General features: G+C 41.1%; 1 protein-coding gene across 1 annotated transcript; it reads left to right on the top strand.

The window, feature by feature from the left end:
* Positions 1 to 5086: 5086 nt before the first annotated feature.
* Positions 5087 to 14926, top strand: Cavin2 (caveolae associated protein 2). Its single transcript, XM_028765658.1, has 2 exons — positions 5087 to 5825; positions 12588 to 14926. Exons 1-2 carry the CDS (start codon positions 5343 to 5345, stop codon positions 13359 to 13361), a joined length of 1257 nt encoding a protein of 418 aa, XP_028621491.1. The 5' UTR covers positions 5087 to 5342; the 3' UTR covers positions 13362 to 14926.
* The last annotated feature ends 6472 nt before the right edge of the window (positions 14927 to 21398 follow it).

Raw genomic sequence — 21398 nt, 5'->3', positions numbered from 1 at the left:
TTGAATGTATGTCTGAGCATCACAAGTGTGCCTTGGCCACTGGTACAGAGGCCAGAAGAGATCATCAGATCCCCTGCTACTAGAGCTACAAAATGTTAGCTATCATGAGGGTTCTGGGAATCAAACCCAAACCCCAGGTCCTCAGGAAGAGGAGCAAGTACTTATAACAGGATGAAGAATCCATGAGGTTCACCCAAGTATGGCCAGATGATCCTCTGAGTATACTTTTCTTTATTCATACAGCTTTTTAATCATATTCCTATGTTTTTAACCCACTCTCTTTAATATTAAACCCAGAATTAATAATTAATTTGTTTCTTAATTTAAGAGTTATTATAGAACTCCGTTTTATGGTGTTTATTGTTTTAACTGCCTATGTTGTGCTGTGACAAAATATTCTGACAATATCACTCTAAGAAAGAGAGGAGTTATTTTGCCTAAGAGTCCAGGAAGCAGTCCATCATGGTAGAGAAACTGTGGTGGTCAGAGACTGAGGCAACAGGTCACACTATATTGACAGTCCAGGACCTCAGTTTATGGAATGATGCCACCCACCTTTAGTGTAGGTTTCCCTACCTCTGATAAGCTAGTCTAGATGATCCCTCATAAGCATTCCCAGAAGTTCATCTCCTACGTGATTCTAGATTGTGTCCAATTAATGATATCAACTATCACAGCTATCAGAGGAGTTGAGCTATAGGAACAATAGACATGACAAAGAGGAAGAAGCAGGACTGAAAGACCTCAACCTGCACAAGAAACAACAAGCAACTAAGGGATGCTGGGAGTGGGAAATAGTCACGGGGGGAAAATCACAACAGTTAGTTATCCAATAGCAAATGGTCAGCCCTGGGAAGATACAAACATACAAGTAACATTACACAGACTGGAGGATGGGGTAGGGAGAGAGCAAACAAGGAAGGGTGTATGGGATGGTTAGGAAGGAGAAAGGGGGAAATAGTGTAATTGCATTACAATCTCAAAAATAAAATAAGTAAAACTTAAAATACACTAATAGATGGTTTCTAATACATAGACTGCTAAAATCAATTCTTTAAAACATGTGCTTTCAAGGCAACTTCATGTTCTCAAAATTGTATTGTCAGTTGTAATATATCATGAAACTTGGTGACATAAAATATTTGGACCCCACTGTAGTTATTGTAGATAATATACTCAAATGCCCTGAGGTCTGACTCCTGCTCAAGAGAAAATTCAACTTTAGAAAGATTTTTAAACTCTAGTATGCAAGCTCAGATGAAAATGTATTGAGAAGCCAGCTCTGCTTTCTTTGCTTTTCTGGTCACTTAGGAAAGGGACCTTCACTGCTACAGGTCCATCGTTGAGTGTGCCTATCACCATCAAAGTAATAGGACCAATAATCCCAATAATGCTATATAGGTGTAAATGGAAAAGACCAATCAAAGAAACATTACCCTGAAGCTAGTTTAATTGTGATGCTGGCACAATGAAGCAAGAATTTAGTCATGTTTGAAATGAGTTAACACGTAGAGATTGGTATCAAAGCCCTGACTAGTAGTAAAGTAGGCATTTTCCTACAGAGACTCCTGAGCTCGCTTGACTTAGATGCCTAAGGTAGGGTAGAGAATTAGAAGTCCTCATCACACTCTGGCATACTTTCACATCTTGACTGCAACAGAAACAATCACCCTTCTCTATGCACTGTACCTGGATGTACATGATTAAACTGAAAAGAATTTAGAAGACACACCTCTAGGAGTTATAGAGAGTGGGTTATGGAAGGTTTGCTGAGGAGTAGAGATATACTATGAATGTGATTGTTACCTTTCCCTTTAGGTTCTGGTCTAAATAAAAAGGAGAAAACAAAGATCATACCCTCCCTTTCCTCTCTCACGGATTCCTCACTGCAAGGTGACTAGCTATGTCATGCTCTTGCTCCCACAGAGAGAGCCATACATACCATCATGACTGCTCACCCAGGATGGACTGTGAGGTCAGATAAACCTTTCTTTTCTTTAAGGTATGTGGCATGTAGACCTTATATTTCTCTAACTGCCTATTTTTCCCACTAAGGAAGCGCTTAAGAGTAGAAAATAGGTGCCACTCACTCATCTTTGCACACCCCAGGACCTAGCTTTTATCTCCCATTCAATATGTGTTTTCAACCATAAACTCCCCATCCTGCATTTAATGGCTGCAACAATTGTTATCAGTCATATCAGTCACATGGTCAGAAACATTCAAGATGCCTTTCATTGCTCATTGCATTGTAAGTCTATATACTACCTAATTTGTAAATGAACTGCACAAAATGTAATTTAAGTTGTTAAAATTCTTCTAAAACTGATTGCTTTATACCAATTTCTCTCAGGAAGACACGGGACTTGGTTTAAGATAACACAAGAGAAAAGTTTGGATGCTCACAGTTATCTCAAATTCTAGCTTACTCTTGGTATTATATTCTGTAATTATTATTTTTTTTTTAGGACAAGAAGGGTTTCTTTTAGATAGCTTCTCATAATTCCCACAATGACCACAGCCTTCAGTTTTATGTGCAATAGCCCTTCTGAAGTGTGCATTTACACCATGGTAGATCTTGTCCAAAGATGGTGACAATATTCTCTCCTGTGACACTCAAACTTGCTAGAGGAAGGGAAAGTGGTGGAGTCAGTTCCCCATCTCTGAATCTAAGCTGTGTTATGGCCTGCTTGGGCCACAGAACGCTGTGGATTTGCCAAGTTGGGAGTTTCAGATTCTGCCCTTAAAACTGTCCATAGCTTTTGCTTTTAATCCCTTATAACTCTAAGGCACCACAGAAAGAAATCTAGTTTCCCCATAGAGAAGTCAGACAGTTTCTAGAACCTAAGTAGCTGAAGAGAGAGTTCTAGACAGCTCAGCAGTGGCACCAAGTATGAATAAGGCCATGTCATCTCAGATTCCTCACCTCAAACTGCAGCTGAAAGAGCAAGCAGGGCAAAGATGACTGTCCCAGTTGAGTGTTGCCAAGACAACCAAAGAGTCATGAGTGAGTGACGATGTGGTTGTTACTATAAACCACTGAATCTTAGGCTGGCTTGTTACAAAACCCATAGGCCACTGATTGAAATAGCATTTGTGCTTTTCAAGATTAACTTAAAACATAAATAAGTTCAGAGACAGGCATGATGGTACCTACCCATAATCCTGTCTAAGAAGTCTGAGTCAAGAGCACTGCTTTTAGTTTTAGAGCAACCTGGGCTACAGAAAGAAACCAATCTCAACCAAACAAATAATCCATATATGAACCTTCTTATTCTGTGCTTTGATATCTCACACCCATCCCTCCACTGTTTCTATCTCATTGTACAATATCCAACAATGCAATGCAAAATTCGTGTGAATCAATGGAAAATTCAGAGGGAAGTTATTATAATGTGAAATTGCAAGTCTTTCAAAATATGAAATTATAAAATTGATGAAGGTAATGTCAGAGGGGGCCCTTGAGTCATGGGCAGCTCCTACAACAGACAAGGATCTGCAGCTGTAATAGTTAACATTTGGGAGAAGAAATTTATGTGCATGACAGCATGTAAGAGCTTCAGAGGGAATGCCTGGGATGTCACCATGTAGAAGAGCCTCTTGAAAAACTGATAAAGTCCTCCAATATTTTTGAAATAATGACTCTCTATGATTTGCCCACAAAAGTAAAATGTAAGAGGACATAGTATCATGATACCATATAATTTTGTTAGAAAACTAAGCTTCTGAAAATCAACACCAGATTCATGGGGGTTTTTTGTTTGTCTGTTTGTTTGTTTTAATATTTAACACATCAGTTTCCAACTAAAATACACAAAATAGAAGTTAAGTTTGTTTCAGAAATTTAAAAAAAAATCTTAAAAGGCACAAGCAATCAAATCTTCTTTTGGCATTTTGTAATCTTGGTTTTTAAAGGTCTCACTTTAAGTCTGTGGTGGAGGCTACCAATTATCTGAGGAAACTGGAAGCCTCTATAATGTCTGTAATTCCTCTTCTTAATGAGCAGGTACTCACTGAGGGTCCTGACACATGTTCTGTGAATTCTACATCTGACTGAGGATAAGGCAACCAATGGATATACCGCCATAAGGGCTACTGTTTCTTCAGTTTACATAGAGGTATTGCCATTAAGAAGCACACTGTCCCATGATCAGTCCCTGACCCAGTACTAGCTGGCATTTGTTCTTCAAATCCTTCATAGCATGCCTGCAACAAACCTCCTGCCAAAAGCACTATCACAGTCTGAACACATTTAAGACTAATTCAAGCATGTAAAGTCGTTTTAGGAAATGAGTCCCACATCCCAGGGGCCCGGCTAAGGAGGGCCACATGTGAGAACAGATGTGCCACTTCACTGAGCAAGAATCTTGAAACGTCATGCGTTAGATCCACTCAAACTCAACCTGGCTCGAAGTCACACTTCTGGACCTGTGTCAATAAATACCTCGCAAAGATGGGAATTGAGAAACACTCTGCATGGATTCAGAATTACTGAAGACAAATAAGCACTTTCTTTCTTTAAAGGGACTACTTGAGGAGAGGGGCTCTACCTTCCATCCTCTAAAAAAGCACTCATTCAAGAGATTTCCATCTCTTATATAACAGTTCACAGTAAGCAATGCCACTTGTCTTAACATCCCTGAGTCTAAGCTCTTTCAAGTTGGATTGCATCCCATCTTGCAAAGAGGACAGGACACCAAGCTGGGTTCCTTGTCTGTGTCCAAGTAATCTCCTGCGCTTTGCAAATGAGAAACTAACACCACCAGCCTGGCAGCACAGACCCTTTCAACTCTACATCTCCCCTGAGGGCACTCAGTGTTCTGCGACCTAGCAGTCAGCTCTGGGGTAAGAGCAAACAACTCTGTCTGTTACAATAACTTGTATCCAGGAAAAAAAACAGGCGCTCTGTAACATAGCAGCCGGAGAAAAGTTTACTACCTTTAGCCAATCGGAGGCTGGGGAACTCTGCCAAGTTAACATGTTTCTCTCCGCCTCTAGATGAACTCATGATTGAAATATGGCATTGAACTTTTTTTTTTAAGGGAAGGGGTGTAGGAAAGAAAAGCTACTGCGGAAAAGAGCTCGGGCTTGTGAGGAGTGTGGTTAGGAAGTATCTGCTTGTCACTGAACCCTGAGTGGGTCCTGTAACCTTTGCCTTCCACTGGGTGGAGTAGGACCTTTAAGAGCAGCTGGAATGCAGTTCCCCTGATCAGCTTAGCCAGTTACTCTGAACCTCTGCTAGCCCTAGAGAGCAGTGCTCACTCTAGACCAACCAGCCTCCTGTGCTTCTCTCCTGAGCAAGAAGTTTCCAGCGGGGGAAGTAGGTTTCCATCTGTCCAGCCATGGGAGAGGACGCTGCACAGGCAGAAAAGTTCCAGCACCCAAATACAGACGTGCTCCAGGAGAAGCCATCCACCCCCAGCCCAATGCCTTCCTCCACACCGAGCCCCAGCCTGAACCTGGGGTCCACAGAGGAAGCCATCCGAGACAACTCGCAGGTGAATGCTGTCACCGTGCACACACTCCTGGATAAACTGGTCAACATGCTGGACGCTGTAAGGGAGAACCAGCACAACATGGAGCAGCGGCAGATCAACCTGGAGGGCTCGGTGAAGGGCATCCAGAACGACCTCACCAAGCTCTCCAAGTACCAAGCCTCCACCAGCAACACGGTGAGCAAGCTGCTAGAGAAGTCTCGCAAGGTCAGCGCTCACACCCGCGCTGTTCGGGAGCGCCTGGAGAAGCAGTGTGTACAGGTGAAGAGGCTGGAGAACAACCACGCCCAACTCCTCCGACGCAACCACTTCAAAGTGCTCATCTTCCAGGTCAGTGTCCCTAGGATACCCCTCCACCTACTTGAGCTCAGTCCTCCGAGCTCTCAAGGCCATCTTCCCATCTGCCCTGCCAGTCAAGCTTTGCGCACACACAGAAAGCTTTGTCCTCTAGCTGCCTGCTGCAGGCAACTGTGAAATGTGGCCATAAGTGTTGGAATCTCCCCCATCCTTCAGGCAACGCCTGTGGGCCTGGCAAGCTGGGGACATTTGTCAGTGAACACCTAGATGCACTCGGTTAAGGGTGGGAAGTTGAGCAGGTGCAGGCACCCACTCTAGTCAAATTCATTTGTCGCTTTCCATTTGGAACTCGCGGCTGTGGCTGCAGCTGTTAGCTGGACAGGGCAAATTAATCCAGTGGCTGTTTATTAACTGTTAGTGGAAGTGAGGTAACTATGTGAAGGATTTATTTTCTTTTGCTCTGACCAAGACACACAACCTTTAAAGCATCCTTTTTCCAAGGGCCCCTGGTGTTTGGGAAATTACCAGCATGGAAAGTTGAACTAGTCTTGTTCTTTAAGTCATCTTTTGTCAAAGCATCTCCAGTTCTTTTCTAGAAAATGATGCAAATAAAAGTGGGGAGCAAAGTATAACTCCTTACAAACACATTAAATACGTCCCCTGGTTGCTCAGGATGTAACTCTAAAGTGAACTAAAAGAAACGTTATCAGTGGTTGTCACAAAGACCAGCCTTGAATATCTTCCCCTTCAAATAGTTGCCTCACCATGAAAAAGCCACTTAATTTTTTTAAATGCATCAATGATGCAATTTATGTAGCAAAGGCTATCTGGGGACAGGAAGATTGCATGGAGCTGTTGTTCAGCCAAGTGGTAGGCATCTGTAAATCTAAGGGCTGCCCTGCCGATTGCTGGAAGCCCTTCCATGGATGGCCTTGAGCCAACCCAGGCCCCAGGAAGCATTGCCATCCTGCCTCAGGGCTGTCTCCTTATGATCTTGTGAATAGGAGAGACTTTCAAAGCCATGGAAGGGAGAGGCTATAACCACCAGATTGTGAAAGCATACAGGGAGAGCCTTCATCTCCCAAGAGACATTTAGAAACTGGGATTTAAACGGTAGGGGCCTTCTTTTTCCTAATGAATCTACTCTGCCAAGTTAGGGCTCCAGCCTGCATATTGCCATAAAAGGAAAGACTCATCTTGCTGCCTTTGAGTCCTCCCCAAATTGTACTTGAGAGCTGGGTGGTCCAGACTGCTGATGCTTCTGTATTTCACAGGCTTTCTGCAGTTGGGAAACTTTTAGGCTTTTAATGCAGATGCAATTCAGGAAACAGCTGAACTGGAAAAGGCTGTGGTCAGCCTAAGATCCTGCCTTTATTAGCCTGAGAGATCCTAGAAGCCGTAGCTCTGAAGACATTTCTAAATTAAATAGTGATTTTGAAACAAAGCAATATACACAGGCCTGTCAAAGGAAACTTCCCTCCCTTCAGTATGAATCAGAGAGAGCATATCTCATCTTATCATCCATTGAAGAGGGAAAGAAAGTGTTCGTCTAGTAAAGGAAAGTAAGGATTTTAAGGCTTAGTTTCTGTTTTGTTGAGAATGTTCTACAGGTGTGAGGAGGGATGGGGAGATAAATGACTACACGTCACGCTAGACTGTGTCAGTTATGCCCTCTCTAGGCTTCTCACTTTTTAAATGCTCTTCAATCCAACATGGCTCCCATGGTTTTTATTCCTGTGTGAAATTAAATACATTTGGTGTGAATAGGTGCACCATGGTATTGTTCCTGTGGAAGGTTATTTCCTTTTGTGGGATGTAAGTTAAAATCACATAATCAAATGTTTTTACCTGGAAGACCTCTTAATAATCATTTAGTTTAACCTTATTTTATAGTAAGGAAACAGTCTCTGAGAAACAAAATGACTGTCAAGGTCTCATTTCATTGATAAGAGAAATTATAGGATAGAATTGTGAAACTGGTAAAAACTATAATGTCACTGTGGTAAAGTTCTTGTTTATGAGTTTTACTAGCACAGCTTTTAAATAATTCAAAGTGAGTTATTTTTGTTTTATATTTATGTTTTTTGTGTGTATGTAACAAAGAATTCCTAACTAATGTGATCTTTAAAAAAAATATGAACCCTTGATAACACTGAAAATAATGAGACTTTTAAATCCTCCAGAATGTGAAAGACTGCCCAGGGATTATAACCGATGCATTTTATTCTTATGACTTGCTGATTCCACCAGCAGCTGCCCTGCGGTGCAGTTCTAATCAATGGCTTATCCACTTGGCAATGTATACCTCAGAAACACAAATTGGAGAAAACCATCAATGTGTAAAGGAGACCTATAAATCAGAATGTCAGGTAGCATAGTCTCATTTTAATAACTAGTATTTAGAGATTATTGAAGAAAATATTCCATGGACACAAATGTGTGCTCTTCACATCCCAGCAGGATGCCACCATGTCATCCCAGCAGGGTGCCACCATGTCCCTGTTATTTTTGTGAGTGGCAGGAAAGCAAACAGCTGGCTTCTCTCTTCTTATTGGGGCTTTTAAATGACTTAAAGTTGATTTTCTTTCCTAATGCTGGTCATAAAGCCTTTTGTTTTTAAGTTTGCATATCTGTATATGTGCAGAAATTTGTATCGTCAACTTAAAACCAAAAAGTATCCAGCAAGCTGGCAGGTTTCTCTGCATTGATATTTACATGCACAGCTGAGACTATTAGTTCACAAGGATCGATATAAATAGCAAACAAGCTGAAGTGCAAGGGAAAGGCTACTTCTCAAGAGTTTGTTCCATTCCTTCCCCCCATATGCTACAAACATATCCATCATATATGTTAGAAGTTTAGTATTTAATATTCCCTTTCTTTGAAAACCTCCTAAGGGTCCTTGTGAAAGGTCAGAACCAGGAACACCTACATCTGTGGTGGCTGAGGACCTTTGTTGAAAACAAAGGACAAATAACCAGTTGCTTCTAGAGACTTTTCCTCAATAGAGCTGCCCAAGGAAATAAACCTCAGGGATTCTCTGTGCCATTTCAGGCAGTCACATATCCTATGTAGACAAACGAGTAGCTAGCATCAGTGAACAGCAGCAGGGTTATGGACGTGTGCTTAGCCTCACTCTTAAAATAGCTGCCAGTCTGGGAATCTGTAAAAGAAAGCAGGTCACAAGTGTTACAACTGGAGGTGGAAGAAGAGGAGCCCCCTCACTTGTAGACATGTGGAGTCTAAGCTGTTTCGTTGAGGTGTGTAAGAGGACTAAGTAGTAGACAGTGTTCACAATAAGCCAGCAGCTGCAATGGTCCCATTTGCATAGAACACCACACGAATAGCAAGTTTTGTATGCTTTGTATAAGGGAGTGACTTAGAAGGAAGGGAATTGGTATTTTTCTGATTCTAAACAAATGTTTTGGAAAAAGAAAGAGATCTGTTGCACCTGGGAATTTTCAAATCCATCTGTGATAGGAAAAGGGTTGCCTTCAAAGAAGATGCCAAAAGAAGCCACAAGATGCACACTGTCCAGTAGACAGAACATAAAGTATTTGGAATTAAATATTTCCCAGGTAATTAAAATGACAGCTGAGGCCCAGCAGCTAACTGAGGAGACATTGCTCAGGAGTTTCCTGTTGCATAAAGACACAGCCAACTCATTCTGGATAATCTCTGCTCTTGCTGGGCTAATTCCATAATTGGAATCAAAGAGCTCGCATGTAAATTTTCCTGTACATTTTCGAATTTCACAGAAGAATTCTACTGGGCTTCCTCCTTCCCTCGCACCCCACCCCCACATGCAGCCTGCTTCTACCACTGATATTCCAGTTCACTTTCTAATGTGCTGTCCTCAAAGCTATCCTTGAAGGATGCCTGAGATGAGGAACCAAAAAGCCATAAGACTCAACAGAAGCTCCGTGTTGGTAATAAAATTTACATTTAAGAAAAACTAAAATTTATTTTAATTCTCCTTTTGGTTAAAATTGAAGAATGGAAAGTTATCCGATCTACAGCTTTTGATTACCCTGAGAGCTTATGGTATAGACAATGTACCTTAAGGCTTAGTTTTTACAGCTTCTTGACTGAATCCTTCCTTTCGTCACTGAGGACTTTTAATAACATTTCACTGAGCTCTTGGTTTTATCCTTCCCTGCAAGCAACAACTGCCAAATCTCCTCAATGCTCTTAATCAAACCCCAGGAGAAATTCTGCTTCAGGTCTAGTCATCAGAGTCCTAACTACTTCTATAAGTCTACCTCTTCCTATAATATTCATCCATCCACTGGAAACAAAATTCTTCTTTCAGAAGGAGAAAGTTCCCCTCAGGCCTTGGCTTCTCTGGTTTCTCCAGTGTCACTAACATTCAGCCTACTTCTGTCTAGACATAGAACTAAATTGGCCCATTCTCCTATATCCCTCCAGCCTGCCCCATAGAGCCAGTCTACACTACAGGTACCTTCAGGACCTTCTTAAAAAGCCATCCTACCCAATGTGCTCACTTAATGACTGCTTGGTAAGCTTGACCTGTTGAGATGCAGTAGTGAAGAAAAGATAAAAATCCTTCCAGGGAGTATATGCCCATGAATCAAAATCAACTTCAGCCGGAAGCACGACAAACTATTCTCCTCAAAACCCCATATCAAAAAGGATTCCTGGGAATTGTCCACTGCCAATAGGATAAGGACATGGGAGATGAGCTACACTATCTATACTGAAATTTGGGGTAAGCCAATCTTTTGCAAGTCTTGTTGAGGTAATAGCACTAGCTCTGAGTTCATGCATGTGATAAGTATGACATATACAGAAGACAGAATGCCATAGCACTTCTTCCTATCCTCCAGCACTTATGTTCTTCCCATCTCTTTTCTTCCATGTTCCCTGAGCCTGAGGGGGAGGGGAAGGGGGGAAGACTAATCAAGATTCCCATTTGGATCTAACCAAGAATTCCATCTCTTATTCTCAGTGCTGCGAACAGTTATGTATCTTTCTATTGACTGCTGCCCAGGGCAAAGAGAAGTTTCTATGACCAAGAATCAGAATGGGTCTGGTCTATGATTACAAACATCAGTATTTAAAAGCTACTTTGACATCATGACTATTTAGCAAAATAACAATAGCAGAATAGTAGGAACTGTGATCTCCCCAAGCCAAACTCTGACCAGTAGCAGGAATCAAATTCCTCCCTGTAAAGCAGGTCTGAAATCCAATCAGAAAGCAATTAGCTATTCACATAACAACCATATCACTAATGTGCCAGTGACCATACCTTGTCTGGCAGGTTGGTATTACAGGATGCATAATTTAATATTATAAGAGCACTGATGTGTTTTCTCTTTTACAGTAGCCTGTGCAGCATCTTCTAGCACTGTGAAAGATAGCAATCAGGGAGGACAGACAGACTTTTAAATCCACAGACTGCAGTTATTTTAGTTTTTTCAACCTCCAAGTGTACTGGGCTGTCTGAGATGCAATCAGGTCAGGTCATCTGGAGGCTCTGGGTGCAGCATAGGTGGAAAGCAGTCTGGATCTGTGCCCTGCTTAGAGTCTTGCTAAACCCCTGATGGCCCTGAGAGTGCATTTTGAAAGCTGCTAATCTAGGTCAAATCCTCTGGTTCATATTTGGAAGGAATAGGAACCCAAGGAGCTTAAGCTGTTTGTTGGAGACACAGCCATTTAGCAATGCAGCAAAGACTCCAGGCTTCCTGCTGCACTTCCCCATCATGTGCTATTATCTTTGATGAAACGTGTAAGTACCATGATAATGGATTCCCATGTAACAGTGAGGAAAAAAAGAAAACACTTAAAACTCAAAGGTGCTCTTACACAATGTGGCCCAAATCTGTCTGTATTCAAATCTCTCAGCAAGCAGCTTTATACTTTAAAGACAAATTTTCTGGCTCTACCATTACCCAAAACTTTATAGAAGGCCTCATTTGGCCACATGAGAAGCTGAGGATACTGAAGAGAATAGGTTCTCTTCTACCTTAGCTTGGTGTGAAGCCAAAGCTTTATTTCCCAAAGAAGATACTTCATGCTATGGGCTTGATGCTATACCTGGCCATACATCGTGTCTCATCTCTATCCCTTACTGATTGCCACAGAGCACAAAGCACATCCTGAACCACAAGGCTTCATGAGCAGGCTATTTCTCTCATTTCTCTCTCTCTCTCTCTCTCTCTCTCTCTCTCTCTCTCTCTCTCTCTCTCTGTGTGTGTGTGTGTGTGTGTGTGTGTGTGTGTGTGTGTGTGTGTTAAGGTGTGTGGCATGTGAGTAGAGGAGGAGGGGACCTAATCAAAGTTTCTGTGCTGTTCTAAACTTAAGGACTCCCCAGTGCTCTCCTTTGCCTCCTTATATATTTTCCAGCTAGACTTTTGTATTCCTTTGTAGTGGGATTTTTGACAGAAGCTATGCCCACATCCCTCTATCCCCTCACCCCCTCCCTTGACTTGAAGGAAGGCAGGAGAGGCCTCTGGGTTCACAGCATTACTTTATTTTTTTTTAATCTGGGCAGCTTCCTGGCCTACATGAATGAGTGGGGCCACTTCCCTCTGCCTGTCACTGATAGACCCTTGGCAGTTAAGCTTCATGGTATTCCCACTGGTAGACCTTGGCCTTATCTAGCCCAAGGTGAATGACTGAACCCAAATTAGAAAGGCTGCTTCCTCTTCTGGAAAGCCACACTTTGCTTCTGTCATGCGCACTGCCTAGAACACAAACCCAAGTTACAGCAGTTTCGGGCTATTTGTTCAATATGCTATTATCACAAACTTACACTGCCCTTCTTTACAGGAAGAAAGTGAGATCCCTGCCAATGTGTTTGTGAAGGAGCCAGTTCCCAGCGCTGCAGAAGGCAAGGAGGAGCTTGCTGATGAGAACAAGTCCCTGGAGGAAACTCTGCACAACGTGGACCTCTCCTCCGATGATGAATTGCCCCGTGATGAGGAAGCCCTGGGAGATAGTGCAGAAGAGAAGATGGAAGAAAGCAGGGCAGAAAAAATAAAAAGATCCAGCCTCAAGAAAGTGGATAGCCTCAAGAAAGCGTTTTCTCGTCAGAACATCGAGAAAAAGATGAACAAGCTGGGGACAAAGATCGTATCTGTTGAAAGGAGAGAAAAGATTAAGAAATCGCTCACACCCAACCACCAGAAAGGATCTTCTGGGAAAAGCTCCCCCTTCAAGGTTTCTCCCCTCTCGTTTGGTCGGAAGAAAGTCCGAGAGGGAGAAAGCTCTGTAGAAAATGAGACCAAGTTGGAAGACCAGATGCAGGATGACCGTGAGGAGGGCTCTTTCACAGAGGGTCTTTCTGAAGCATCCCTCCCCAGCGGCCTTGTGGAGGATAGTGCAGAAGATGCTGAGAAGTCAGCATTGAGAGGGAGCAACTCAGGCATGGGCAGCAATAAGGATCTGACCATTGTGGAAGATGAAGAAGAGGAGTCGGTGGCCCTGCAGCAGGCCCAGCAGGTGCGCTACGAGAGTGGCTACATGCTCAACTCCGAAGGGAGGGAGGAATCCAGTGAGAAGCAGGTCCAGCCAGCTGTGCTGCATGTGGATCAGACTGCCTGAGTGCACAGCCAAAACACTGGGCCAGCTGCAGCCAGCAGCTCGCTCAGATGCATCCACATCGTGGAAGCCATCTCTGCCCCCCGTCATCTCTACCTGCTCCCTACTGTGACTGTCCAGGCCTTAACCATTGACCATATAGTAGCCTCAAACATATATGGGATCACAGAAGCAAACTGCCAGGGATTCCATTTCTAATTTGCTCCTAGGTTCTATTTCTGTAGAATTTCTCCAAGATTGCAAGGAGAAAGAAATGGAAATGGAGCAGTTTTTTTAAAAATCAACTATTTCTTTGGCTTAGTCAGAAAAACTAGAGGATATTTAAGGTAGTAGTTCTAAAAAGTGATTTTTTTTTTTTTTGGTCATTCTATCGGCTTGCTGAATAGTGTAGCAGTAATGTAGCAAATTCTTACCGTATTCTGTGAATGATTATTCTTCAAGTATGTGATATGGAATATGCATAAGTCTGTAAGCTGAGAATATAACCCTTTATTTTAAGAAGAAAGCATTTACAAAAGATAGAGCGGAAGGAACAGCTGGTTTTTCTCTTATAGAAACCAGTGTTTATTGTAAGAGAGCTGAAAGGCCGTCCTGATGTGGAGCGAACAGCACCAGGACTGCTGAGATAGAAAACTAAGATGGGAAGATTGGAAAGTGGGAGAAATGTAGGACAAAGAATGACAAAAAGAATGATGACAAAGAGAAAAGAAGACGTGCTTAAAAAGTGAGCTACTGACATTTTAAATCTATTTTGCTCCTTGACAATACTAAAGTTCATATATCTTGCAAGAATATATCTTATCTTCTCAATATTTCCATAGTCTAATATTAAATAACATAACCAGATATGCTGGGATAAAAGTTGTGGTTCTCTTCACTAAATAAATGGCAGTACACATCGTTCTGTGAAAAAAGCTCCAAAGGCTATTGTCTCTTTAACATTGGACCAAATGTAAGTCTCAAGTAAGTAGTGTGTACTGTTTTATGGGAACGTCAATCAAATGATTCTTTAATATTTTCCACTTTGAAGTGACCTTTCCATTCCAAGTATGATATAGGTTTATGAAATATTCAAACTTGCATGTTTAAGAATGGTAAAATGTAAGGGTTTTTTTTTAACACATAATGGTAATTTCGTTCCAAGTAACATTTTATTTATACGTTATTTTCACAGGATATTAAGGTTTTAGCTTATAAAAGCATGCTAGTGTTTTATTTCATGTGCATGTTTGTTGTGTCTAACATACTAAAAAGTTACTTTATCTATTTTTCATTACAAAATGCCAATGCTTTGTTACATTGCAGTCTGAAGATGGGAGACCCAGGGCTCGAACTCTCTACTCTTACTCTGCAATAGCACAAGTGATCCTACACACAGCGGTGACTAGGCAGCAGTCCCAGGCTGCACTCTGACTTTCAGAAAAGGAGTGAGATGAATAATGGGTGTTGATAGTGTAACCTATTCAGCTGTGTTCCTATTTTACAATTAATGTAACCCCAAATACTAAATTGTTGAACTAACAATGTCTGTGTGAAAGAAGATTAAATAAACCAAAAAATAAAAAGTATAGAACAATGTCAGGTTCTTTGGCAAAACACTCTTACAAGCAGAAGAAATTGATTTTAAAATGTTCCCCTGAGTATAACAGTCCTGCTGATTGGGTCAGTCTTGATTTCTCCTATTAACTCCATTTTCCTTTCCCCCTTGATCTCTTTGAGAAACCCAACATTCATTCTTCAAGTTTAACTTTCTTGACACTGCCTTGCCACCTCTACAGCATCTGAATTTATTGCAGCAGCTTGATTAATTTGACAGTTCCATCTGCATTTAATAGTATTGTGCAGGCCTTATAATACTTTCAATAGTCCAGCAAGCCTCAATCTATTGAACTTTTTATTATACTCAGTTCAGTCCCTCAGATACTCTTGTTCTCCTCAGTGCCATAGACTACATGGATGCCATCACATAGCGCCCGAAGCAGGCTTGCTGCATCTTCTACGGAGTGACTGTCACTGTGCCTGAAGTGGTGGGGATTCATCGGTTCATGAAACATTTCTACTTCTGATTGCAAAACACTACTTTCTCATTTATTTCTATACACTAGATACTTGTCAGTGGAAACCACATGCAAATGTCTGAAGTTTTACTGAACAATCACATTTATTCTATGTTCCACAATTGAAGCTTTAAAATCCCAAGCAATAAAACAGAGAATTAGGGCAGATAATTGTTGGGAAACACATACCATAGGGATTAGAGCAAGTAGCAGTTGTTGAGATAGAACCTATTTGTTCTGTATTATTGTTGAATTATTTGCATACTGGGTAGGTTGTGAAGCCCCAAATTAGATATGTCCTCTTCCCATCCATCCAATAAACCATCCCTAACTTTATGTGCCTGGAGCGGGAGAACTTGATTACTGTTCCCCAAGTATCAGTTACACATTAATAAGGACTGAGATCTGTATCTTAGAAACATGAATCGAGTTAGAAACATCTATTACATGGGTCACAAATTTCTCACACAAATGCACAAACTAGCAAAAATGTTATTTTTCTACAAGATTTCTTTTAAATTTAAAGATAGTTAAACAGGAATGTCTTCTCCGACTTAGGAATCCAGTTTTTGACTAATTAATCCAGTTCATTTTGTACATGAAGATAAAAATAGATTGCTGATAAAAATTAATTCTGCATAAATCCATACTTTTTCAGGACTAATTTTCTGCTGAAAGCCTCTAGCAGTGCCCATCCCTGTGAAATTTTGGCTTCATATGATTCCATCCGCTATAAGAAAATAGAGGCTCCTTCCTAGCTAAGCTACCAGTGTTAAGTAAAGGTTATAATGAAAGTCATTTCCTACATTAAGACACTAATGCCTGAGCCCAGTTAATTCCTGCTAGAAAGTTTGTTTACTGCCCTACAGCCCAAACCTCAGTGATTTTACACTGGAGACGGGGAGTATGAAGAATGGAGGTGCAAGCAGCCATCATTATTAATAGTTCCATAGCAACCACAAGTCCTTCCCCAAAACCCACGACTCCAGCACTGCAAAACACAGTGTCGATGAAATTGGCATTGCGACCTTTGTGTGCTGCTTGATCCTGTGTCCAGATAAAGAATTCTACAGCCAGCAACTTATTCCTAAAAGGAACAGGCAGAAAGCTCACACTATTGCAGATACCTTAGTCTCGATTTTAACCATTGAATTATCTTGCAGTATTTGAAACTCTAAAATTATTTTTAACTCTGAGCACAAACTGCCCCAATTAAGCAGTCACACCTTCAGCAAATGGCTTGATGTTCAGATATTTATATACTTCCACTGTAAAAAAACAATTTGTTAAATATTTATACAGCAAAGCAACCTTTACTATCTTTCATTTGCTGTCATTCTTAAGTGCTTTGTGCAGTACACAAGAATGAAAGGAAAGAACCAATATTATTTTTATACTTTCCTTGAGTTCAGGCTGAGCACCCCAGTGTCTATCAATTCTATGTACCTAGAATAGTCATGATTTCAATTATTCAGAGTCCAACTGGGAAAGCATTGGTTTTCTTCCATTTTAATGGAGTAAGAACTTGAGATGTTTGTGATTAATTTACTCCAGCTGGTAAAGTAAAGAGGAGGGACTCCATATATTTTTAAACATTCATCGTGTTCTCCTTTAAACACATAGATAATGTGTCTCTCAGACATGTGGAGAACACTGTCAACCTCTCCATCTTGTAGGAATCAAAATCCAAGAATGTCATAAAGTGGCATGCTATCTGCATATAACATCCAAGAATGTCATAAAGTGGCATGCTGTCTGCATATAACCTATGTACATCCTCCTGGATACTTTAAATTCCTTCTAGATCACTATTCTCTAATACAACACACACATTTTTAAAATATTTATTTTTATTTGCGCGTATGTGTACGTGTGCCTGTGTTGGTTTATGGTACCACATGCCCACAGGTGACTAGGGAAGCAGAGGGCAGTGGATCTCCCGGAACTGAAGTTATGGGTGTTTGTAAGCAGCCTATTGTGGGTGCTGGCAACTGAACTTGGGCCTTCTGAACGAGCAATAAGCACCCTTAACTGCTGAGCCATTTCTTGAGCCCCAACACACACATTTCACACAAGAATTGTTATACCAAATTGTTCAGGATGTAGAAACCAAAAAAAAAAAAACTTTACATTTTAATACTTGTTTTCTTTTTCTGGTTATTTTTGACCCATGGCTGAACCCATTTGTGTACAAGCATGGATATGGGGACTGTTTCTTGTTTGAGGGCTACAAGTCATGCAACTTGCCCAAGTTAATATAACCACTAATCACTAAACAGTTCCAGTATTCAATCACAATCGTAAATCCATATTGCCAAAATGGACTCCTAGTTATGACATGATTGTGCTTGCTATGAATTGTTGTGGTGAATATTTAATATTAATTGGGGGTTTCTATCCTGCCTTATACCATGTAGTTCCCAGATAAAAGACACAAAACTTTCATATTTGTAATAAGCCTTAGACAACGTTAGAGCTGGACAGATATTTTCTCCACTTCCCTACCAATAACTCTGAGATATGACTTGCCATGTTCTACCTGGGACATGCCCTCATAGCCTTGTTCTCAGGAATCATCTACCCCATGGCATCTTCTCTTCTCTTAACTCTCTTCTCTGTCCTTATGGTCCCTGCCTCAGACTCCAATCCTGAAAACCAAAGCCCTGCCTACCTCTCTTCTGCCCAGCTACAGGCTATGGGCATCTTTATTCAACCAGTAGTTTCAAATTAAGGAACAAGGTTCATAGCATCACTTGGTATATGTGAGGATCTCCTCATCTCAGAGTTGAGCATTACAATACATAGCAACAGACCAAACTCAACAGTGACATGCTTTATAAGCTCTCAGATGGACTGCCATTCGCTTGACTGTATCACTCCTACAGCATCAAAGACAGCTGCACTCTATGAATGATCCTCATGATAGGCATCCCAGTGCTTTAAAAAAAAACAAGCAGACCTAGTGAATTTTGGAATACTGTAGAGAAAACTATTCTCAGGTCTGTGAAGGCCACAGGGGAGCTCCTTAGGTCCTTAGTGTTATCTATCATCAGGGGATGCAGGGCTCACTTTGGGACAGGGTTTAATAAAAGTGAGCTGTCGACATATAGATCCTGCAAGTTGCTCATTCAAGGATGGCTCATGAGGTCCACCTCAAACTTATGTGGTGAGAATCACATTCCTCTGCCCTTCCTGAGAAATTGCTATGATCTGCTCAGATACCTCCTCTCATAGGCTGACAAAAAGCAAAATTAGCACAGAATAGGAAAGAAGAGTTTGGAAGGTAGGTGAGCCATGACAGTATGCAGCCCTTCTAGTGAATGTAATTTCTACATTACTATGAAGCTTTCTTCTCAGAAAAAAAAAAAAAAAAAAAAAAAAAAACAGGGATAGGTCAGACAAATGTTTGAACCTCCATCTCTATGAGCAAAAAAAAAAAAAAAAAAAAAAAATCAAAGAACTGCCTCTAGGCCAGCACTCATTCATCAAGGAGTATGCTTCAGGCAACAGCTCCCTCTAAAGGTTTTGGCAGCAGTCACAAACTTAACTATCTAAAGGACGCAGACAGAAGTGAAACAGCTTAAGCAGGTAATGCCAATTGTGGCAAAGCCATTACATGTGGGCTTCCTGATGAGGTAAGCTTACAACTTGTATGCCGGGAGGCATGCCTTTCCCTAACTCCCACAAAGGAGTTGTATAAGCCACAAAGGCTACCCAACTCCAGTTGCCTGTGGAAAATTAGGCCATCATGCCAAAAGTTAGACTGTCATTGAAAGAGCCAAAATTTGGATTTCTGTATAATGTGAAAATCTCCTGGCTTTTAATTTTTGGCAAGTAGTTCAAATGAGTTTAAGCAGTTGAACACTGTACACACCAAATATCAGTACTTGTTGGCTGGATGTGGTCCAGACACAGACCATCAGTTTCTGACTCGATCTCTAGAGAGGAAGGCTCTGGGGTTCTTTGTGCTTTCCTGAAGGCTATAAACACCAGAATAGAAAGCTAGCAATAGGATCAGATTTTCCTTAAGAGCACAAAACCCTTCCTAGGGAACATAAAGTGCAAAACTGTTCCTGCTGGATCTTTTAAGATCATTCCCTCTTGTTGCTTTCTGGATGCACTCAAAGATGGCTCTTCTTGATGCATATTTGATGTAATAAGGGAGCAGAAACCAATTACACTGGAGTGATTACATGTTCATTAGTGAGAAGACGTTGTCCTTTGTCATCAACATTGCTGGACTTGTGTGAGTTACCGACAGTACTCCCAGATGTCATGGATGAGCAGACTTGGTTCACTAAACAAGGGAAGATTCTTTCCTGTTTGTACTTCACTTGAAAAATATCTGCCTTTTTCAATAACTTAGATGCCCTATAGATGACAAAAAGCAAGTCTGTGTTTTGCTCAGTCGTGTATCATGGTGAAATTGCCAGCCAACATTTGTTCTTCAACTCTTCGTTGTTGATAATGAGGTACAGAAGGGGAAGAACATGCCTCAATTTTTTTGGATGCTAAATTGAGCCTTCAAAACTCAGAGTTGGAGAAAGAAACTGATACAGATTTAGCACAGGGTCATGATGTCCTTTGTTAAAAAAGAAACCTTTCATGTTTGCAACCACTTGTAGTTCTGAGGAAGGGCAAGGATTAGCTAGGTCTCTGAGGGCTATTTGCATGGCAATTATCTTCATAACCCTAAGGACACGGAGGAAATAGTCTAGTGAATAAGCCCTACTTGGTAAATTAAATTTCCTAGGGCCTTTAAATCAATAATTCCAAGTTTCTAAATAGACAAAAAAAAGAAGAAGAAGAAGTACCCACCCTAGGATGCATGTAGATATGCAGTATCATAGCTTAGGGGACTGGCCCTGAAATTAAGCACAGAAAGCACATGAAGTGTGTTGACTATGATTTAGTATACCACTTGGTTCACTGCTGTGGTTTGAATATGAAATGTGCCCCAAAACAAAGCCTCATGTGTTGAAGGATTTAATCTCAAGTCATAGGACTTTTGGGGAAGATGATGTAAACCTTGGGAAGTGGCACCTTGTTGGAGAAAATGCACTTGACACATGGCTTAGGGCAGTGGTTCTCATCCAGCGGGTTGAGACCCCATAAAGGATATAGAATGACCCTTTCACAGAGCTCGCCTAAAACTGTAAGAAAATTCAGATATTTACATTATGATTCATACCAGTAGCAAAATTGCAATTATGAAGCAGCAACAAAAATAATTTTTTGATTGGGTGTCATAAAAACAACATAAAAAACTGTATTAAAGAGTCCCAGCATCAGGAAGATTGAGAACCAGTGCTGTAAAGGTTATGCCGGTTCTCCTCATTGTAAAGTGGGTATCTCCTACTGCATTAGGGTTCTGCTTCACCAGGGGTCTTGAATTAATAAAGCCAAGGACAATAGACCTCTGAGACCTTGAACCCAAGTAAATAACTCTTCACTTTCATAGGTCAAAGATTCATTTCAGCAATGAAAATTAAAACATTCATGGTTATGTTTGTCATTACTCTTTGTTCTCAGACACTGGGGTCTGCTGGTACCCCATCCTTGGGTTTCTTTGCCTTTAGAACTGTGAGATATAAATTTCTGTGGTGTATGTGCCACTTAGTTTCTGGAAGTAACTACCTTGTAGCTGGACTTAACAAAAGTTAAATGAAATTAGTTAAGCATGAATTATCCAATAACCATAAAGAATATTTATCTGCTAGAAGCATTTTTCAATACATATTTCATTTTATTTGTTAACATTAATGCTATTTATCAGGCATTTGCATCAAGCCCTGTGTTGTCTGTGTCACCTAGAGACTCTCTGTCTCTAGACTGTGACAAAGGCCCGAGAATTCCCTCTAAAGGGAATGTGAACTTGCTGTAGCAAAGAGCAGGGGAACCGGCGATTCAGGAGAGAAGCGTTGCTTGTTCTCACAGAACCAGTGTGCATGTAGTCAGTTGAGAGTGCTGAACCAGTGTGCAT

This window comes from Grammomys surdaster, unplaced genomic scaffold (assembly GCF_004785775.1).
Source record: "Grammomys surdaster isolate TR1022 unplaced genomic scaffold, NIH_TR_1.0 165, whole genome shotgun sequence".
Classification (NCBI taxonomy): domain Eukaryota; kingdom Metazoa; phylum Chordata; class Mammalia; order Rodentia; family Muridae; genus Grammomys; species Grammomys surdaster.
This window is presented reverse-complemented; position numbering and strand designations above follow the sequence as displayed.